Below are 23570 nucleotides of genomic sequence, written 5' to 3'. Positions count from 1 at the left end.
ACATTTAAGTATTCATTTTTTTATTTTCTGTCCCAGTTTCAGATTTTTTTTTCTACTTAAAGCCTGAATGAGTTTTGTCAATAGTTTATAACAAAGGTGTGAACAAAAGCATCTTTTTAGTGATGTTCAGTTTTCTGTATAAAGCCATTAGGCCAACAGTGGGCTGTGGACTGTCAGATTCTGAAGCACAGTCATTAGTAGCTAGTTATTTTCCCTCTTTCAAATGATACAATTTCCTATATAGTTATTAATATGTATAGCTTCTACTGCTTTTCCCAGGGGGATCTGGGTAAGTCCCCCATAACAGGCAGAGGAAGAAGACACTCAAGTACTTTATCTGAGCCCTCTGTATAGAGTATATCACTGTTACGGCATTTTGGTCTTTCTTTGTGAGGCTTGGTTTTGGGATTTGTTGGAGGGGTTTATTTGTTTCCTGTTTCTCTAGTGGATTAAGTTTTCTTATATTGACAACATTGAAAAAAATCCCTTTATTAGAATAAAGACCACAACAGTGCAAATCTGTGTGTTCCCGAACACATGCCATTTCTTTCATGGTATTTCTAACTGATGTTTTATCTACCTTAATCATTTAGTCTTTAGCTTCAGATAGCCAGAAAAGAAATTAATATTGTTGATAATAGCATATCAGTCAACTTGAGCTATAAGCCAGACTATATATCCTATTTTTTTAAAAAGCTCAATGTGATAAAATACTGATAATTCAATTACTGATGGCAGGTCGCAGATTTAAACAAGGAATCTGAAGGTATAAGTTACTGCTACTTGTTAGTTCAAGAACTTCATTAGTATGAAGTGTCCTAAATATATGCACTACACTACTAAGAAATCATGAATCTCTTCACTGAATACAATAGTCGTCTTCTGTATCTCTTCTACACCAGGTTAACCTTTCTTGCCTGTTAATCATGGAACATTTGAATGTTTTGCAGTCATTCAAAATTTGTGTGCTTTTTAAAATCTCCTGCTCTCCAAAAAAAGTTACAGCAAAACTACAGAATACTTGAAATAACTACAATTTCTGTCTTTGATTGAGCTGCATAATTTCTCTGTGTACCTGATTAGCAGACATAAAGCTGTGTTACTTCTGTCACATCCACTTCACTAAAGCTTTGCACTCCTTTCTTGTTCTGTGTGCAGCTGCAGATGCTAGCTTCTGTTTTAAATTTATGCCTCGTGGCATTACATTTTTTCACATCAATGTTACTAAAATGTTCTGTCTATATATTAATGTACCTCTCCCCCAGTTTGTTTGCTTTTCCATTTATTTCAATAGTCAACACACATGGAAATCATGCAGTCATTTACTTTGTAAGTATCTTCCAGCAAATCTCAGTCTGTTTCCTTTCACTAGGACAAACCAATTTCACTGATGTTTAAAGTTCCTCAGTTATTTGATTTATTTGGTCTTAAATATGTCTCAGTTAGCATAGATCAATTTGCCATATCTTTTCAATTATATGTGGGCAAGATCTTGTGCCGAAATGAATAACTGTAGCTCTATTTGGCCCAAATAATTTGATGAAAATATTTTTGCTGAAAGGCATAACCAGAATTACTATATCAGCCTTAACCTCACTGTCTTTTTTCCCATGACCATTTGCTGTTACTGGGATACTGCCATTGAAGCCTGATGCTTTCTAGCAGCATACTGCACCTCTGTGGTGTCCCAGGGAAATGGGTGTAGCTTTACTCATGAGCCAGGCAGAAAAAACAAAACCATCATTATTGAATCTCATTCATCTCATTATCATCTCAAGTAACATGCCTGCTGCTCTGAATGTACTGCCTGTAGCCATCCCAAAAATGCTGATCATTCCTAAGTTCAAATATCATCACTTCCAAAACCCAGTGAAATTAGTTGTAATATATTAAGACTAATCATTCAGGTTTCGTGTGTTTCTATTTCTGTAGGAAGATGGCCATATATTGATATCTCAAATTTATTGCCATCATAGAGGATATGTTTGGTGATCTATAATATTCTGGCACTACCCTCAGTTTCTTCTTAAATCCATTTTATTGCATTTTTCCTTATGCCTGTCTCAACTTTACCAAAGCAATCAGCACTTGCTATTGGCTCAATACTTTCTTCAGTCATCTATTATAGAAGTTACGGTATACCTTCTCCAGCCCAGGAGGTTAATTTGACTTTAATAATTTCAGCTTGTAAGGGACTGGTTCTTATGAGATTGCTAATGGCCTTCATTTTTTATTTGTACTTCCCAGAAACTTTAGCTCCAGAAATTTGCCTCTAGACTCCCCTATGAAAAGTACAGAGAACACCACATAATTGTCCAGCTCATTGTAGGAAGTGGTTTTCTGCAACATCCCCCAAATATCCAGTGGTTTCCTTTGTTCATCTTTTTCTCTATTTATCTTCAAAGACCCTTTTCAGTCATTTCTATTCAGATCTCCAGTGAGTTCTCTATCCTCTATCATTTCTGATGCTCTGACTCAGTATGACTTTTTCTCATCGTTGCTCCCCCTCTACACATCCTCATGCGTGAGCATTTAGAGTGATAAACTGTCATCTGAGTTCAGGACATGTTTTCTTTGTGACCTTTGTTCACCTTTTCAGTACAGAGTCATACAAAAAGGCTACATATTTCTAGCTTGAATTATTTTCATTTTAGATGAAAAGATAACAAATAGAGGAACAAAAGCAGTGTCACCATTAGAGAGTACACGGAGCGCATTTAGTCTGTAACATGCTGTGCTTGCCTTGAAAGCATATGAATAGAAAATAGAATAAAGAGAAAATTGACTGTAGCATAGTAACACACCTTATATACTATAAAAATGCCATCAAATTAAGATTTGAGTGGTACTAAAGTTCGTAGAATCAAATCTATACATTAGCTCCACAGAGACTGTGAGTAGATTTATGCTTCCACTAAAACCTGCACAAGGTAAAGGAGTTGATTAGCCATTATAAACATGTACTTTTTTTTTTCATGTCTTTATCCTCCTGTCCTCAACCCTAAACCCGTTCCACAGGGATACTATTTGTGAAAGGTTTGATTGGGAGGGGAAAGGGGTGGGGGGGGAGAGAAAAAAAGAATAGGTCTATGAAACGGAAAAGGAATCATACTGAATTTGTCTTGGCCAGAGTCATGAACCTGCTGGAGCTGTGGCCTCAAATTCAGGTCAGTAGTGTGGCATTCACACTGCACTACATGCACATATTTAATTGCCAATGAATTATTTAGAACAGACAAGGCAAAATGTAGAGGAAGGAAATTTAGAAAGTAGACTCTGCTGCTTTGCAGGAAAATGTCTTTGTCTAAAGGCAAAGAACTACATTTCAGTCTTTGCTATTTTAAAATACCTAAGTCAGGTGCTGCTAGGAAAATGGCTGTGCATGGAGCCAGTTAGGGGGGCAAGACCCATCTGTGAAGCTGAAGGATTTTTTGAGTCTTTATCCCAAGCTGAGCTTTCGCAGGTCAAAGTGGCTTCTGTGGCTGTAAGACAATCATACCCTTCTTCACAAAGACAGCCACCACATTACGTGTCCATGCTATTTAAAGGAGATAAACATACAGATACAAACTGCTACACATATTCACTGCTTCTTACTCACTTATGAATCTCAAAGTTTATAGAAGATTTTTAGGGCTTCTGCAAGCTATGAACTAGATGTCCACCATAGAACAGGTATTACTGAATCCACCCTCAGCTAAGTTTTTCTCTTTACTGCGTAAAAACCCCTCATGTTCCCATTGTTTTTGTTTTGAGAGGATTGAAATGGGTCTATAAGAAAGATAATATTAAAATGTTAAAGGGCCTCGTGTGATGGTTCTGTGTAGCTGCTGCTTAGACAAAACGTCTTTTTCTTGGTCAGAGAAGTAGAAGCTAAGCTGTCACTTTTGATTTTCGTATCTGTGGTTTCTGACTCAAGACCCAGTCCACATCATTCGAATCCCCAGGCTTTCAGTGGGAGCAGAAGGCTCTCAACAGTTTCAAGAATATACCTGATTTTGCCTACTGTCTAATACAATTTGGTTTTATTTTAATTTACCCTCTTCTTCTGCGCTTCAAGAAGAGGCCAAATAACTCTTAAAATGCCCTCTCCATGTTCTTGTGCTCCGTTCATTCCTATCATGTGATAAAGTGCTGAAATTTAAAAAACAAACCTGAAAACATAGCAAATAAAGATGCGGTTTGCCACTCTCTTAGAAGACTGTCACCCTGTCCTCTCCCAATTATTAGAGCAACAAAGCAGGGGCACAAAGATGATTAATTCAGTTGCTGACGTTAGGGCCTGATCATCAAAGTGTATGAGTCCTTACTTTGGAAAGAGTCCCAGTGAAGTCAGTAAGAATAATCATAAGATCAAGGTTTATGCATTAAATAAGTTGTGTAATTAGGTACTTAGTGAAAATTTATTAGGGAAATTTATTTATAGAAATAAATGTATAGATATTTCTCTGAGTCAAGGATTCAGTCTTTAGCTCGTTTCCACTGTTCTCTTAGTACATATGCTAAATATTTACTTCAAAACAAAGGCATTTCATTAACATTGGCCCTTTCTTCAGATTATAGAAAAGAAATTTAGAAATTAAATGCTACTGATGGATCAAATATTGCTTAGGAAATGTAAGCTGAAAGTGACTGTACCACCCAGCATTTTTTTCATGTGAACACTAGCACAGTGTATTTAAACTTAGAAGCATAATTTGAGTGTCCTTCCTTGGCAGAAAGTCATTCCCTTCTCAACATGCCACCCTGGCAGCTTTTGCAGCAGTGTACATCTCGGTGAGTAACCAATTCTGTTCATCTTTATTTATACAAGAAAAAAGTTAGAAAGTCATTTGCTGTATATTGCAAAGTGATGTGTTGCCTGGATATCCTGGATGGATATAAGTTTTTATTCTACCAGTTGGAAAGCGAAATAAAACTACTGACAGCTAAAATAAAACCAGCTCTATTAAGTATTCAAAAAAGATTGAACTGCTTCACTTCCTTTGTTAAAAGCAACAAAAAGTGTAATGTTAAAGTATATTTGATGTTTCATATTATTCACACATAAAATGCAGTGCTTATCTGTCTTACAGGGTGATATTTTAACTTACCATTCAAATTAACCTTTATGTGTTCTGCCTTTTCTTGATTGCTGTCATCACTTGACTCACTGCCTTTAAACTTGAGGCATTAAGAAACAAACATCTATGTGGTGTAGTTTCATTTGACCTCCATACAATTGTAGCATGGTTGAACTGGCACAATCACTCCCAGAGGCCTCCAAAGTGCCACTGCAAAGCAAGGGAATAACAAACATCAGTAACTAGCAGGGAATTGAAGGATATGCTGCAGCAATCACAGCTGATTTTCCACATCTGACCAATGACATTTCTTCAGTATGGGCTACAACGTTTGTGCAAGTGACCATTTACTTGAACTTAAAAGTAACAAAAAACACAAGAACAAAAAAACCAAACCAGTTACTCCATCACTCATGCTATAAAAAGGAAAAAAACAGCAAGAACAACCAGTTAATCAGGTTAGATAATGGAATTCTGCATGTACTGGGAGCTTGCCAGTGTTTATTCTGCCCAGGGAAAGGCCAAAATTTGGAATAATGCTGATGAACCACCTCCACTTAATTTTTGTGACCTCCGTGACATCATGTCCCCCAGCTGAGCAATGGCTCTCTAAAGCATCTGGTGGTAGCTGTTGTTAGAACAGGTTATTGCTTTCATCTGGCGTGACATCTGGCTTCTGTACTTCACAAGCAGTGGCTCCTTAGTCACATTTACAGAATATTTAGGCTCTGACTGTGAACAGTATTTAGGCATAACATCCTTATCCTTATTGATGTCAATAAGCAACACTGCCTATGTTTTTCAAAATCCATTCCTTGTGATTTCAGATCTTCCTACAGTAAGTGAGCAAATTTTAACAGAGCTGTGAAATAAAATTAAACTGATTATTTGCAATATTACTGTGTAACAATGATCTGTATGTGAAAGAAAAAGAAACTTTGAGCAAGATAAATTTATATCCTCTTAGGTAAATCTAAGTTTCTTCATTTCTTTCTTTTTTCAAGATGTACTTCAATTCTACATTAACAGACTCCTCAAAACTTCTGAAACCACTCTTGGTCTTTGCTTTTATCATCTGTGGAATTATATGTGGTCTGACTCGTATCACCCAGTATAAGAATCATCCAGTTGACGTTTACTGTGGCTTTCTCATAGGAGGAGGAATTGCTCTCTATTTGGTAAATATAATATCCATGTAGTTAAGTTTTAGAGGCTGTAATAAGAATACGGGTATTTTTTATGAAAACCTTTCATCATGGTCACATGCCATAATTAAAAATATAGTCAAAATATGTTGATAATGTTAGGAGTAATTGCTTTAAAAATAAACAAGAAAAAGCAAATATGTGTTTCAATTTAAAGTTCCATAACAGTGCTCATAGCGGTATACAATCATCTGGCACTGTATACAGAAACAGTTCTAACATTATGTGCTTCATTAAATACTTAAAGATACTAATCTTTCTACCCCACACTTAAAAACATCATGCAAGAAAAATATTGGATTAATTGGTGTTTCTTGCCAGCCTGAGTTCATATTGCCAACATTAGCTTTATGATTTTAAAAAAAAAAGAAAGATGGCTGAATTAATAAGCAGCAACTCAACTGAGTAAATTGCTGAACCTGCAAGAAATCAAAGACAATATTGCACCCTTGTGATTCTCTGGAGCTCCTGGGGAAATTTTGAAAGGGAAATAGGATGCTCAAGCCAGGTTATTGCTATGCTTTTCCTCTGCACTGGGTTGAAATAGATGAAGCACCTTGGAAGGGTCCTGTAAGGGAGTATGTAGGGTAGGCCTTTTTGTATCTGTCAGTAGGAAGGATCATCAAGTGTTTCCTTTTGCTTGCGGCTCTCCGTATGTCTCCAACCAGACTGTTGCTGCCCCAGCTGTCCAGCACAGTGTCAGCCCGGGTGCCTGTGAGCAATCGGGAACTGCTACTGATAACATTTTTGCTCTAGTGAGATCAGGTGAACAGAAGAATCTTAACAGCAGTGGGATGTGTTTTGACCCCCAAGAAATCAATGATGAATTTTAGTCTCTTACTAAAATAAGTACATATCCTCTCCCCTATTTTCTGTGGTAAGATAATCTAAGGTACATGCAGGTGGTCTGCAAAGGTGACCGGGGAAAAAATTGCTTTCACAGTGGCAGAAGGAACAGCAACCGGGGTGGATAATAGAAACCCCATGACCTACTGAAGTCAGTTTCTGTGATTGCACTGTGAGCTGAAAGGCACTCTGTTAAGAATATTATTTCAAATGATTAAGCTGTTGCAGGCTCTCATAAATGGAGCTGGTGTTCCCATGTTTGAAAGCCACAAATAAGTATGCTCTTTGTTAGGTCTTCTCCATATACTGTTGCATGACAACCTACATCAGAGAGTACATTGTCCTGAATACCCAGTAATTGGTAAATCTGCCCTGAAAACTACAGACCAATAAGAGGAAGGGCAGGGGAAATAATGTAAAACTACAGATAACTCTGAAAGGAGAGTAAAGAACAAGTAACCCAAGTGACTGAGTCAGGCATTTGACCCTTCCAAGGAATATTATCCGTCAGTGGAGTCTTTTTAAAATGACAGCATTTTACAGAGAGTCTGCTGAACAAGAAAGTGTTGTGTAACTGAATCTTGTTATAGTTCTGTGAAGCTTGGAAAGCAATTGATTTAAAGTTGATAAATTGTTCTACCATGTAGATGTTGTATTACACAGTTATTATGCAGTAGAAAAGGCAGAATCACAGAGCAGAGAACAACTGAAGCTGTAACAAGATCCAGTAAATCAGAGCAGACAGTAGTGTAGCTGTAACATAGCTCTGCCCAGAAGACTGCAAACATGAATTTTGTTACTTTCGTAATGCAATGCTCTTCAGCTGTATCTGTTGCTTTATAAAATGGAAAAAAAACCAAAACCAAACAAACAAAAAACAACAACAAAAACCCAAAACAAACCTGAAGGAAGCTAAATCTTTTCCTCAACTATTTATTGCCATGAACTACATGCCCTAGTTATCCTACTGAGACTATTTCATACATACCTAAATGTACCAGATTTAGGACAGAATTTGGAATAAGGATATGCTGGTGAGGAAAGTGAGCATACCCATGTCAGTTAAACTGGACTAATTGTATCTCTCAATATGTATTTAAAAGCAGAATAATATAATTAAAATACAGACATTTTATGTCGCTTTTTTTCATAACTGATTGTTGATGCTTCTGTTCAAATATCAGGGCCTGTATGCTGTGGGAAACTTCTTACCAAGTGACGAGAATGTGTTTCACCCAAATTTTCACAGAGAACCTCTAAGGTCTTTGACAGATCTCAGTCAAGATGCCAACAGAATCCTGCCAGGTAAAAATGGTAGCAGCAGCGATGGCATTGTCTCTCATCGTGCAGACAGTATCCTGAATAGAAATCACAGAGATTCAGGGTCTCTGACTAATATCAAGAGGGCAAATGCTGATGTAGAAATAATAACGCCACGAAGCCCAATGGGAAAGGAAAATATGGTTACTTTCAGCAACACTTTGCCAAGAGTCAACACACCATCCTTAGAAGATCCAGCAAGACGAAATGCAACAATACACGCATCAATGGATTCTGCCCGTTCCAAACAGCTGCTTTCTCAGTGGAAGAACAAGAATGAAAGTCGAAAGTTGTCGCTGCAAGTAATAGAGACTGAATCTGGCCAGTCACCACCAAGGGCTATTGAAATGAGGTCAAGCTCAGAACCCTCCAGAGTGGGTGTAAACGGAGATCATCATGGCCCAACAGGCCAATACCTGAAAATTCAACCTGGCAGTGTACCAGGCTGTAACAACTCAGGCCTTTCTGGTGGGCCAAGGGTCTCTATTCAGTCACGTCCTGGCTCATCCCAGCTGGTGCATATTCCTGAAGAGACTCAAGAGAACGTGAACACATCACCTAAAAGTAGTTCAGCTAGAGCTAAATGGCTGAAAGCTGCTGAGAAGAGTGTTGCATGTAGAAGCAACAGCCAGCCAAGAATCATGCAAGTAATAGCTATGTCTAAGCAGCAAGGAGTGCTTCAAGGCAGTCCAAAAGGTTCAGAGGGAAGCACAGTCACCTGCACAGGAGCCATCAGATATAAAACCTTGACAGATCATGAGCCAAGCAGCATCGTCAGAGTTGAGGCCCATCCAGAAAATAACAGACCTGTAATTCAGATGCCATCAGAAGGTGAAGGAAGTGGGTCATGGAAATGGAAAGGTCCTGAAAAAGTCACCCTACGTCAGACATATGAGCTAAATGATCTCAACAGAGACTCTGAAAGCTGTGACTCCTTAAAAGACACTTATGGGTCAGGTGACAGGAAAAGGAGCAACATAGATAACAGTGAGCATCACCATCATGGAATCACTACAATAAGAGTCACACCAGTGGAGGGAAGTGAGATTGGCTCAGAGACTCTGTCCATTTCTTCCAGCCGGGACTCAACACTTCGAAGAAAAGGTAACATCATTTTAATCCCTGAGAGAGGGAGCAGTCCAGAGAACACCAGAAACATCTTCTATAAAGGCACATCCCCCACACGAGCATACAAGGAATGACAGGAGACATATCAGCTGGTCCGTACCACCACAAAGTAAACAGGTCTTGACACAGGTTCTGCTCCTTTCTTTTGAGCTGATATTTATCTTTGATGTGCCAAACTATTGACCAGCAGCCCAGCTGTTGTTGAACACTGCTGATGTGCAATGTGCATGAGCCTGTGGAAAGCATGTGGTGGGGGGAAAAGCACAACGCCAGAACCTAACTAATGTGAAATGCAACTTGTTTCTTCAGACTCAAAACATTTATCTGAGGGTGATGATGTCAATCAAAACAATGGTCTTGAACAAAGACACTTTATTTCCTGAATGTGCCAACTTTTTATTTTATTTATATTTGTGTCCAGAATCGGCTGAATTTTTCACAGCAAAGGCTGTATCAGTGATATATATTCACCTTTGCAGAATTTGCACCAAATCTTTAATACAGGATGGTGCTGATGATAACTTTACATATTTTGAAAAATTGCATACTTATTAGACTCTGCAAAACACATGACATATTGATGTGCAGTTACTTTAAAAGTATAATTGCTAATACTATGATGACGCTGGCTGCATTCATTTAGTGTAGGAAATATTTACAGCTTTGTTATAGTGGATCTGTCACATTCAAAGATTGCAAAGGTTTTGTGTAGTTCTTTAAGATGTCTACTGCAACAAAAATGTGTGGGTGACATTCCATTAGAATGGAATAACTATTTTGAATAGTTTTGCTGCTACTGCTCAACTTTTGTTTAAGAACAGGTGCTACTAATGAAGAGGCTGCTTCTTAGTGGGCTAACTTGTAGAACTGTTTTAAATTATGTTTTTAAGGGGTCTTTTAAAGTACTAGAAGTAATTCAGATTTTACATTTTTAAACCTCTTATTCTGTCCTTATATTTCTCTGTTAGTTTTTAACCATATAATGTGGGACACCAATAACTGCAAGATGTGCAAATGTGAAAGGTGAGCCATGAGTAAATAAATGGCCACTTTCCTGAGACGCTTCAAAGGAGACAGTAATTAATATCATAGCTCACAATTAGAAGCAGTCATTCACCTCACTTGCTTAGCATGCAACAAGAACAATCACAACTTTCACCCCAGTCACCATCTTTTCGGGGCTTTATGCTTCGCTTTAAAAATGGAATGCCTTGATATTGCAGAAGCACTGAATGAGTGTTGCATTGTGCCACTACTACCATTCACATCCCATGAGACACCCTCTAGAGCCTTCGTAAGCATATTTTTTCCCACCACTGCCACTTCAGAATATGGAGGGTCTCTGCACCTGAGAGAACACAGATTATTTTAGTAAATTGAGTTTCAAATATAATGAAAGAACTTGCCTGCTAAAAATCTCCATTGCCAAAAAACGTTGAAAAGATAAGCTCTGAAAGGAATGAGTATAACACGTCCTGGGCATGCCAGCAGAAATGCCTCATTACATCTGGCTCTTACTTAAATAACTTTTAAACCATGAAGCAAGACAGGGGCAGTGCTAGCCTCGTGCTGCTTCTCATACTCTCCTAGATGACTTCCACCTGAAAAAAAGCTACTATCACACACCCACCAGCTCCCTGGCTAGGAGCAGGAGGGAATGGTTTAGCAGTCCCCGCCCTGCCTAAGTAGTAGCAGATCAGGTCTGTTCTCTGGCTTTTTTTGAGGAGTGTTTCGCTCTAAGTTATCTTCTGATTTAGTGTATCGGAGAACCTGATACATCCTACATAGTCAGAACCTGTCTACAAAACCTACACCACAGAGCTCTGAGGAAAAGCCAAGAATGAGGTACAAAGGAAGAATCATCCCAACCCAAGAAGATATATAGCACAACACACACAGACCAAAAAAAAAAAAACCTCAAAACCAAAATAAATCCCAAACATAAACCCAATCCTAAGTAATTTCAGAAGTATGAGGATGGTGTTTGCTAGTTAATATAGAAGGGATTCAGAGTCAATGGAAAGCTTTATATACCTTCCCAGTTACACAGGTGCTCCAGGCTCAGCTGAGTGCTGTCAGCCAACCCTGTCAAGCAATGCTTCCCTCACCTGCCCATCACCCAACGCTGTGGAGGAGTGTTGGTCCTTAAGGAAATGACCATGCTTCCCAGCTAGTTAACGGAAAAAGACCACATCGTGCATTTGATGATTGGGGGGAAGTATTCTGCAGGTTACACGTAAGAAGCCAACTAGTAGTGTTGCATCATACTGTGTATGTGAAAGGCACAGCATGTTGAAGACACACTTCAAGGCACATTAGCTGGGAAAAATAATCATAGATGCTGGGGGGTGGGGGGAAAAGAGTAATTTTTTAGAAATATGTTCTCAGACTCTAATATTTACAAGTCAGGATTTATTTTTTCTTTTTAAAAGAATAAATCTTCAGTCCTTGCTATTTAATATCAAATTTTGTACAAGGTTCCAAGGAATTACAAACACTTGGATTGTCATAAACAAAACCCTTTGGATTTAGTTTAGTCTAAGTACAAGATAAAGCAGGTAGGATTAGCTTTAAAGGAATGAGTAAGACACAATCACTGTTGGCTTATCAATGCAGGGAAATAAGATGCAATCATTTGTTAGTTTGTAAGTGCAGGGGAAAAGAACATAAGTAGATGAACCTGGAAATAATGGAAAATTGAAATGGAGAATAATGGCAATAAAGCAAAGATTAGAAAATGTTCCCTCTGGCAATTTAGCTGTTTTGGAAACAGCAGGATTCCTGGTGGGAGTGTTTGTTCTTTATTCCTTGGTTTTAGTCAGATGTATATTGGCATATGTGTTGCTTTTATTACTCTAAAACTTGCTGCACTCTTTCAAGTGCAGTGTGATATTTTTCCTAAGGTTTCCTATTTCTTAACAAAAGATTTTAAAGCTCTTGTGTAATCATTGAAATTATGTTCTTTACATAAATATTGATATATTCTTTTTTACTCCAAGTGCCAAAGGCTACTGTTTTTAATAATGGCTTATCAAATTATATTACGTTAAGAGAGCAGAAATGTAATATATACATTGGAACTCAGACCTCTGCATGTATATTTGATAAGGAGCCTTTTGTAAAATTACTCTTTGTTTACATTCCACTGATACCTTAATTTAAAATTAATCAAATAAATTGACAGGTGACATCTTCTTAGTGTTCTGATTTTCTTACTTGCTAACAGGCACATATTTCTTTGTTAGGCTGTGCTTTACTGAGAAAATACTCAAAAATAAAATATGTTTTTAAATGAGAATTCTCTATATAAAGTATTGTGTTTAATAAAATGTTATGCAATGTTTTCAAATGGAAAAGAATTTGTAAATTGCTATAAATGTATTTTGTTAAATAAGTACAGATCAATGCTATTGTGTGAGTTTATTGTGCTAACATCATGAAAATAAAGATGAAATTCCTCATTGATGTTCATTCCTCTCTGTGGTGTAGCAAAGTCTCAGCCCTCCTGCGCCAATTATTTTTATGTATTAGGTATCTGGTAACACATAAAAGCAGCCATCAGTGGGAAACCTCAAAACCTTGTGTAGCTGTAAGGTATGAGCAACAGTGTCCAAACAAGCTTGTCTCTATCTAAAAAACATTGTACAAAAAAAAAAGACAAGCAAATTGGGAACTTTAGGCCATGTGAGGACACGCCTGCTAGATCATTCTGCAGGACCAGCTGCATTGCTAAGCCCCTAATGCCTCTAAACCGCCTTTCCAGTGTTGGGTAGAGCCACCAGGCACGGCAAGGCCCACCTTGGATTTGGGAATGAGAACAGAGCAGTTGTCAGGAGCAAAGCTGAGAGGAAGGGCTCTCCCCAGGGGAAGAAGTTAGAATGCAGGAGTCATCAGGTTATGTAGAGGTTAGAAAACTTATCTAAGATGAGAAATTACCTCTACTGGCAAACCTTGTTTTATTCTCAGACCATTCTGGTTACAGCAACTGTCACTAAATTAAGAGATCTGTGATCCAGATTGATGAATCTATCTAATTATGCAAAGGAGTTTTCAAAGGTATGAATGATTAAACCAAAACTTAAATCTATTTTGTGCTGGATTTTAAAAGAGCTTCAGAGGTCTTGCTATAAGAAGCCACATAAGACAAGAATGTACCATAATCAGTTTGGTATAGATTTATGAAGACCTTTTCTATGACAGAGCAGTGCACAGCTGATTTGGCAGGAATACTTTAAAGGCATTACAACCTCGGTTCATCAAATTGTGAATAACATTTCTTCACAAATCTTATAGCACAAAGTGTATCAAGCACTGGAAAAAACTAACAAGTGTTTCCACATTGCACATTGAAAATGAAAGTAAGGGAACTTCAGCTGCATACATCTGCATACACAAACACACTTATCACAGAGTTAATGTGTTCAAGACAGGCTTTAGAAAGAGAAAGCTAAACAGATAATTTAAATCAAGGAACAAATTGTGGCAAGGCTGCAAAAACTGTCTCTAAAATTTTTCTGCTTTGCCTGCAGTTCTCTCTTCAGGCACTCCAAATATACATTAAGACATCTTTTGGTTATACCTCCCATAGAAGAAATCTGTTCCTCCAGTGGTTTGACATAAAAGGTGATAGAAAACTTGCCCATTCCACGGCTTTACCAGCATAGCCCTGCTGAAATAAAGAGCTAAGGCGGTAAGTCCTCCATTAACTCAAGCAAGTCTGCTCAGACCTAGAAAGCACCTCCTATGCTTGAGAAAAAAAAATAAAACCAACAAACAAAGAAAACCAAAAAACGCACACATATAAAAAACAAACACAAAGGAAAAAAAAACACCCCCATGCAACACACACATCTTTTTTTTTTTTTCTTTTTTTCTTTTTTTCTTTCCTTTTTTGTTCTCCCCTTCCCCCCCCCATCTCCCTTCCTCCAAAGGCCAGCTGTCACTCAGCTTTTTCCAACTGTGTTACTTTTCCAGTGATGCTCAGAGAGAGAGATGAGAATCGCAGGGATTTGTGGATCTGTCAAGTCTCTGCAGCTACTAAATGATGCATAAGGGAAAGCTCTGCTCTCCCACCAAATCAGTCAGAGGAGACTGGAGCATATCTGTGTGCAATGTAATCAACAGAATTTCATTCTGTTCCTGCTTCAAACTGAGCTTGTTGATTACAATGTCTGTTCCTATACTGTACTACTGGGGCCAGAAAACTAGGGCAGCAACCTCTGCTAAGAGAATAACATCACACAATAGGGAGCAATAGCTTTGCTTATTTTCATCTGTAAAGTATATGAGAATATAATCAATGCTTTGCAAACAATAGCTGCCTTTGAATTTTCCCTAAAACTAGCTTTTTTTTTTTTTCTTTTTTAAATTAGTACAGCCTGTTAATTGAAGTCTTCAGTATGTGTTCTTCTGGTGTTCTTTCAGAGACATATTCACATGATACTCATTCCCTGAGCTATGTAATTCTCCCTAAGGGCCGGTCACCCTGGTACTTGTTAGCTTTAGACCAGAAGAGATGTGGATACTTAGCAGAGTGCCAAGTGTACTTTTTTTTTTTTAATCAGAGCATCATCTGTTCCCAGACCCAAAGGAAACGTTAGGTGAAACTTCTGCATGGTGTCAGTTGTAGTCTGCTATAGTATTTCTTGTCTTTCTATATAGTCTGAGACAATTACCCTCACTCTTATGAGAGAGGAGAGTTTTCACAGAAGTGGTTCCAGCAACCTGTATCTCCCAATACTGAGAGAGTGCCCATCTGGCAGGGGAAGAGTTGTAGACTTTGGCCACTTCTAGGCTTCAGCTTCCTGAGATCTACCATGGGTCTCATGCCAAAGTAATGCCTTGGTTTCCTACCAGAGAATGGAAGAGAAGCATGTGGTTTAAATGAACAGGACAGCTAAGACTTCATCTATCACATTCTGTTTGGTAATACAAAACAAAAGTGTTGTGAGCTCTGTATGCCTAACAGATTGCAGACTTGTCTAATCTGCTAAACCAAGGAAGAACATTGGAAGAGGTTTCTTCAAATGCTTTTATTTTTAATGAGATTTGTAAGAGTCCTCCTTTCACTGACCTTTTTTATGATGCAAGCAGAAGAATTCAGATACAAGTTAACAAAAAAAAAAGTCTTATAACTTACCCCAAAAAAGAAAATGAGTCATGAGAAAGTTCTAACAATAAGTCAGGAGAAAGTTTAAGGTGCTTCCCAAAAGGGAAGATTAAACTGCACTTAAAGTGCAAAATCATAATTTAGAAATTTGTACATTAAGTTTATCAAGCAGAGTAGGCAGATAATTAGTACAATCACTGCTTTCTTCATCCTTCTTCAAATATTCATCAAATAATTAAAGGCTGGGTCACCGTAAAACAATTAATTTCCTCCATAGTTAAGATACAAAATGTGCTTGGTTTATAAAGCTTTCCAAGCTCTTTGGGAAGGGTCAGGAACTAAATGAACTGATGAGGAGAGCTCTTTTAATCTGTGAAGTGATACAAAAGCTGCATGAATACTTAATGAGATTCAAGACCGAAAATTTGGAAAATTACAACAAGGAAGAAGAGTAGCTAATCAAACACCGGATGTGGAACTAACACAACTAAAATACTTCAGAAGTCGTGAGAGCAGCATATTGATGGGTCAAGCTCACAGAATGGATCTTTAGCAGGAATGGTGAGTTGGGCAGTAGCAGTTGTGTACCACTAAGCAGCATTAGACTATATAAATGGTCCATTGTTATGAAGAAAAACCTGTAGAGAAACATGGCAAGAGATCTGCTGCCAGCAAAACAAATGTAGCTGCTAGATACACTGCATCATTGCTTACTAAGGACAGACCACAGCTCAGCAGTATACCACCAACTGCATCTAACTTGCTTTGTTCAATAAGAATTTAAAATCTGGAACAGATACATGCTCCTCAGTTATTATGTACAATACAACATGGCTGCACAGACTTGGCATACTTACTAACAGGACTTAATGACAAGTGGAAAGCTGGAAATAAAAAACTTCTAAATTATTTTTAATCCTTAAATTTTCAGAAGTTTTAATTTGATGTCGAGAGTGCTTTGCATCATCACAAAAGTGAAAAAAAGAAATATATATATAGTGCCTGATCCTTCATTTCTTATCCAGACAATAGCCCTAGAGCAGTTACAGGGTTCTTTACATGTGCGGTTTTCATACCTGTTTCCCATAGAATGAAGTTCAGATTCCGTATTTCTAATGGAAGACCATCTCCTCTATTCCAGTTCATAGTACTTTCTTGTACATTAGGAATCCAACTGCCAGGACCATAAACAACACTGCACATCTCATCTTCTATTACAGCCAATCTTGCAAAGACTTATCAGCCTGTTTCACCTTAAGTGCAACGGCTTTATGTGAAATCAATAAACTCTTTGAACAAATAAAAATAAGCCACTGTCTAAATCATTACAAAAACTGGATTTTAAAGTTTACTTTCAGAAAAAGTTATAATGGCAACAGTTTAAGGCTGAAATCTTAGTTCTATGTAGTCAGTATCTCATTATTCATAATTCTATAGTGAAGTGCAAATGTATTTCTGCTTTAAAATTATGGCACCATGCATCATTAAATTGTCCATGGAGAGTTCAGCATTGATATAGAGGTGATACACTGAATTCTAAGCCCACTGATTCTCACTTCCTTAAAAGGATTTGACTACATAAAACAAATCAGTAGCAAAATAACTTAGAGAGATGTAGTATCTCTTACGAGTATTATATTTAGGGCACAAAAATGACACTTGGTAGTTGTTACAATCTTGTATAACTGTATTAATCTTTACCGAATGCTACCAGTTCCTGCTAGAATTCTGATGATACCACTTAAATGGGAAGAAATTATATGTTTGAAAATTATTCAGTTTTGCTCTCTTCTGTGAGACCAAAATAAGGTGTTCCATTTAAATGCACTCCTACATGGATTTCACTGTATAATGGTACTCAGTGGCAGCAGCTTCCACAGTAATGCTGCTTTGTGGTAAAAAACATGAATTGACCTTAGGTAAACTGCAGTAATTGTTTCCTTCATTAATGAAAAGATCTTCCATCTTTCCAGAACAGGAAATTCAATTGAATTAAGAAGCTATTATTCTAGAAGTTCAGATACTTGCCAAGTTTACACATCTCTGGTACGAATAAACTAGAATAACCTATGCAGCAGAAGCATCTGGATATGAATATTACAGATCTATCGCATTAAGCATAGAAGTGTTGAAAGTACTTTCAATCTATATCTTTTTAAGATGACAGATACTTTCCAAATATGGAAGCAATACTGATTTTTATGTTTTGCTGAGCATCTAGTTGATTCTGGTGACTTCACCTTGCTGAGAAAAGGACTGCCTTTTGGCTCAGCAGTGGTGGTCTCTACGAAGATACTATGCCACATCTCCGTTGACTTTATTGTCTCTCCACTGCACACTAAGTTCAAATCTGAGTCTACTCATCACAACTGTCTGAGTGTTAAGAAATAAAACTCTTCCATTTGGGTTGGCCTTGTTTTCACTCATTAAGAGTGCTTGGCATATACTAGAGTAATGAGTGCAAATTAAGAAGGTGATACAAAAGGACAGAAGGTTTGTATATTGTATGCTGTTTATTTTCAAACTGTCATCTACGTCACCTTAAAAAATGAAAAAAAAAAAAAAAGAAAAAGGATGTAGTAACTCTTGGAACAGTGAAAGCCCAGTTATAATGAACAAGATCTGTTAACTATCATACTGGATATTAAAAATCTCTGCCAAACTCTCTATGTTAGCTAACATAATTACTCAGTGTTTTCAGGATCCAAATTCCACTGAATTGACTTGAACCAGATAAATCTGGGGGAAATGTATGCTGAAAATTTGACTCAAGATTAAATAACCTCATATCTTAAAATCTAATGGGGAATCTTCTAGCTGCTGCTACCACTTACAGCTCTGTCCAGGTAAGCAACCCTGCTGACATAATGTCAAAATATGGCATACACACGGACACATATATGATTGATGTGTGAATTAAATTAATTTCTAAAAGATTAAAACATAAAAAGAAATATTCATTTGAAATTACTAGAATTATTTGATAACTGCCAATAAGAAACCAGATGCACTATCCTTAGTATGACTATGTAGAACATGTGGATTCACACAGGCTCAGTGCTGGCCTGGCTCTCCTTGTTTCAGCATAAGTAGTCTGTGTGAGGCTTTGGCCTTTAAAAATTGTTAGTAAAAAGAGCCTACGATATGACAAACCTCAGGTAGTAGTAGCAGGGGTCAGTGATTAACCAGCATGGAAATTGCTGACAAGTAACTGAACAAGGACAAGAGGAGAAGACAACAAGGTCTGGAAAACTGATGTCTCCAGTTTCTTCCATTCTCCATCAATGCTCTTACAAAAGTGGAAATCCAGGTATTTTGTATTATCTAGCACTCCTCACCATAGCACTGATGCCATGTCCTCCTACCCTTCTTTCTTTTCTTACAAACACTACAACTCCATACAACAGGTTACATGTAGCCATTTCTTCATTTTACCATATCATCACTTCTCTTTTTCCTTAGATTGTACATGTTCTGGGAAACACAATCTCTACAGCAGTGGAGGTAGTGCATAACCCAACAGAAGCTGCTATAGCACAGCCCATTAACACAGTATTGGGCCCTACTGTGCTGGCAGTATGAGTTACTGGCAGAGTTATGCCCCTTTGTCTACAGAAACAAAAGCTGACCGACACACACTTCTGGCAGGCTGATACTGCTTCAAGGTACCTGTTTTTATTGTTCTCTATTCCTTGTCTCCATACCAAGAAAGGACAAAAAGATTCTACAGATGGGAAGTGCAAATAATGTGCAGTACCATCACATGTAGCTTTCAAAACAGGACAGTGTTTTCCAAAGCAAATCAAATAATCAGCACTAATAAAACCATCAATGCAAGCAGGGGCTAATTACTAACCCACACTAACAAATCGAAGCAGCAGCATTTCAGCTCTCCTCTTACTGCTAAAATTCAAAACCTCAAAATGAGAAATGTTCTATCTGGAACCTAGCAAATGTCCTAACCATACCCTCTCACCAATCTGTCTTTCCTGCCCATTAAATCCAATTGACTGACAGGCAATTTTTGTGAGCCTTTGTACTATGTAAGCTCCAGCAATTCCTTCTTTTCGAAAGCCTTTCATTCCTGCTCCCTACAAGAGGAAAAAAAAAAAAAAAAAAAAAAAACCAACCGAAACTTGTATGTGTGAAGAGAACAAGTAAATTTGGCAGAAAGCAACCCATCAACTGCCATTAGCACTACTCTTGGGTATGGCAGCTGGGATGGGCCAATGGCCATAATCATTTTACTTAACCTCTGGAGAGATAGTGATGAGATCTTATTGGCCCAATTAGCATCTAAGTCTTGTCAGACTATGTTATCTCAGACTTAGTCAAGATTGTTTGGACAGATGGAGTTACAGAACTGAAAAATACTAAGAATGACACATTTCATGACATGAATTGGTCATTTCTTCAAGGAAGAGGAAGGATTATTTCTCTCTTACCATTTCCCTAGCAACAGAGAAAATGAGGGGTTCTTTTTCATTTATAGAAGAGCCTTGATTTCAGTATTGCAAAAAAATAGAAGCATCTGCTTGTAACCAAGGCATCTTCTGAATAGCACAGGACTTTCTGTTAAAACCCTAAGAGCTTTTTAGGCCTTATGTCTTATTATGGCAATTATTTCAGATAAAAGGAAATTACAAAGCCTGAGGTATGGGAAGGCTTTCATCACACCATGTAGTGCTCATATTATAGTCCCTCCCTAGTAGAGAACTTCCTTGACAAATACTATAAATAGGAGCCTACATAAGAGGATAAATAATTATTCATCTGCTGATAAATTCTGACAGATCTTTCGTATGCAACTCGAGTGAAAGACATAATCAGAAAGTCCTTGATCTGTCAATGGGCAAATAGCACTCTAACTACCTTGAAAAATACTGAAAGCTTTAAAATGTTAAATTACAGTTTTCTCTTTGTCAGTGAGGTCATATTACTGAATTCTAAGCATCATATTGAGATAGGACTGTAGGGTTTTTTTGTTTGTTTGCTTGTATATTTGGGGTTTTTTTTGGGTTTTTTTTGTTTTTTACTTTCTCACTCTATTAATGTTTAGCATAGTTATTTTCATTCTCAATAAATTCAGCATAAGTTCTCAAGCACTGCTTTTTGTCAAGGAGGCTGGCCAGTTGAGAGAAAGGGTTAAACATTAATCATAATTAATTCATTAAATTAATATATGAAAACCAAAATTTTTACCAGCTGCTACACTTGTTCTTTAGTCAGAGTCATTGTGTTGATTTCAAAAGGACAAGCAACCTCCAACTATAATCCCATTATATAATGATTGCTGGAATCTCCAAACCAAGAAATTCTGCTAGTCTCATTCCTTATAGAAACTAGAGAAATTTCCAGGCAAGGCACTCGGATGACTATGTAATGACAAGTATGTCATTAAGTAGAATCTAGAAAAGGAAACAGAGGCAACCTCCACAGTTTTACTTCTGTCCTGCCTATTTGCAGGGAGAGAAGGTGACTAGTGCTGAAGATGCATGAGAGAAGTATTTCTCTTTTTCTACCAGACAGATTATTTTTAGAATCACTGTGCTGCTGACAGTTTTGGGTCTGCTATGATAACAGATCTGAAAAATCAGAATAACACACCGTCAGTGCACAAAAGGATAATGATTTTTAAGAGATTTAAAGTACATGAATGCATAACAACCCATCTTCCAAAAATCTTCCACTGAAGCCATAGGAAAAAAAAAAAGTAATGAAGGTTTTAACCATGTGATATGACCACATTTTTCAGATATTTAAAGATACTTTGTGGAAGATTTTGTTGTTGGGTTGGTTTGGTTTCTTTTTTCCATTTTTGCTCCTGAAATTAAACATTTAAAATAAAACAGTTCATATTCAAAGTGAACCCTCCATGCCAGATCTCTGAAGAATAATGATGCTAAAAATAAAACGTTACCAGGGAAACTGAATGGAAAAGAAATTAGCAACAGGGCCTGATCTAAAGCCACTGAATTAAAAGGGAACAGGATCCAACTAAGCTGAAGGATATAAATCTGTGTTCCAGAATTTCCTCCTTTCCCGTTTTAGTGGCTTCTGTTCCCTGTTTGTGAAGAAATAAGTGTGAGCTGAAATAACACATAACTGTCAATAGAAGACAGGTTCTTAAGATTCGCTGTGCTGGGTACTGTGAATTCAGCAACAGGAGCTTTTGCAAGGGCATTTTTAAGAGGACTCTGGCCCATTTAGCTCCCTTCTTTCAGGCTACAGACTAGAAAGATGCAATAGCCTTCAATTGAGGGAATACTAGAAAAGAGCAGAGACAAGGCAGCTGACTGCCTAGAAAACCTGCAAGGCACATCTTATCCTGGACTTTACCTTGTGGAAGAAACGTGATGACAGGTGACAGTCGGAGGTAACATAGGGCATCCCAGAATGACAAAGGAGAACAAATGGCTGGCTGATGGAGGAAAGGGGCCAGCTGGTTGAATAATGAGGTCAGCCAAAACGCAGAAAATGAAGTTACTTCATGGGAAGGAGGAATGAGAGTGAAGTCCAAGTTCCAGCGCTCAGGATGAGGCAGAACCTGCAAAGGAAATTTAGTTGTAAAATGGTCTGTGTTTCCACATAAATATAATGACAACAACAAGAATAAAAAGGTAAACTGGCTCAATTTGCTCTCAGAACTAAAAGGTATTGTCCCTGAGAACATGATTTACCAACTTTATATTTGTGTCATTGACAGCTGCTGTTATTAATTGCTTGGCTAATAATTCCTGGTCCTGAGGCCATAGGTCATAACTCTGCCTTTTTGTAGACAGAGAGCACGAAAAATGGGGAAAATCCCATTGAATACAACCACCTCACTTTGTTCTGTCAGTAACAAACAGGCACAGCTGAACACTAATGCTCTCAGGACCCCCAAAACTGTATTCTTACAGTACTAGGCCAAAAATACAGATCTCACACAAAAGAAGTGGCTTTTGTTAAAATTCCCATCATTGTCTTATGACAAGGGCAAAAGCCCAGATTCAACGTTTGTACAGGAAACACTTTGCTAGCAGTCCAACAAACCAAATATTGGTACATGCAAGTAACATTGTTGCAATCCATGGGAATTGTTATATAATCATGCCAACACTAATGTAATCAAGATTCTATAATTATACTCCTGACCTGTTCTTGGATGCCACATTACTGCATATAACTGGTTAGTTCTGTCTTTTTGTTCAGTACTAGTTTTTATAGTGGTATCTTGTTTTCTAGTGCAAAGAGTTTCTTACCAAGTCTGGTTTAACAATTCTTCCAGCAATATAGGAAATCTCAGAGTAACTTATTTGACTAGATCTGATGAGGTCACTCTTTACACTCTTTTATGCAATTTTTTAAATTTACTAGCAGGATACTGGGGAAGAAGAGAGGGGAAATAATTCCTCTTAAGCAATTCAACACTTCCTAATATATCAAGAATTATATATTGTTTACATTGACACAATCACACTGATGTGTAGAAGGTTTTATATATATATATATATACATATATATATATATGTATATATATATATTACTGTTAAAGTAACAATCGTGATTTTACCAAAGAAGTCTACCTGAGGACCTGTAGAGGAGTTAAATCATGTCTCTCTTCAGTGAAGAGAGAAGTAGGTACCAAATTATTTCTTAAATACAGTTTCAAACTGAAAACAGGACTTAATTCATGTAGTAAAGCTTATTTCAAAATGAGGGAGAATGCTGACATCTACAAAGCTGGAGTAGATTTCCCATCCGTATCTTCAGAAGCAGCTTAAATGCTAGTTTGTCTCTACGTTCCAAATTCTTCATTCCAAAGCCAATCTCCCATTTAGGAGTCAGTCCTGGACTTCCATATAAGGTTGTTACGATTATTGTAATCACAATCCTTCAATAGCAAAAGCTTTACTC

At 37.5% G+C, this 23570-nt stretch overlaps 1 protein-coding gene and 1 long non-coding RNA gene across 2 annotated transcripts in view; one reads left to right on the top strand and one right to left on the bottom strand.

Moving 5' to 3' along the window:
- Positions 1-13027, top strand: part of PLPPR4 (phospholipid phosphatase related 4) — a 33758-nt gene extending 20731 nt beyond the window's left edge. Inside the window, exons 5-7 of the mRNA XM_065072582.1 lie at positions 4719-4776; positions 6068-6241; positions 8299-13027. Of these exons, the coding sequence (XP_064928654.1) occupies positions 4719-4776; positions 6068-6241; positions 8299-9636 (1570 nt within the window). The 3' untranslated portion in view covers positions 9637-13027. The remainder of the gene's footprint in view (positions 1-4718; positions 4777-6067; positions 6242-8298) is intronic.
- The window catches only part of LOC135580127 (uncharacterized), a 106128-nt gene that overhangs the window by 17067 nt on the left and 65491 nt on the right, over positions 1-23570 (bottom strand). The window contains exons 6-7 of the long non-coding RNA XR_010474361.1: positions 22011-22218; positions 5094-5273 (exon numbers count right to left, since the gene is read on the bottom strand). This is a non-coding gene — a long non-coding RNA (uncharacterized LOC135580127). The remainder of the gene's footprint in view (positions 1-5093; positions 5274-22010; positions 22219-23570) is intronic.

The sequence above is a fragment of the Columba livia genome, chromosome 8 (genome assembly GCF_036013475.1).
Source record: "Columba livia isolate bColLiv1 breed racing homer chromosome 8, bColLiv1.pat.W.v2, whole genome shotgun sequence".
NCBI classification, from domain to species: Eukaryota; Metazoa; Chordata; class Aves; order Columbiformes; family Columbidae; genus Columba; species Columba livia.
Note: the sequence above shows the minus strand (reverse complement) of the source record. Positions and strands in the feature narration are given on the sequence as shown.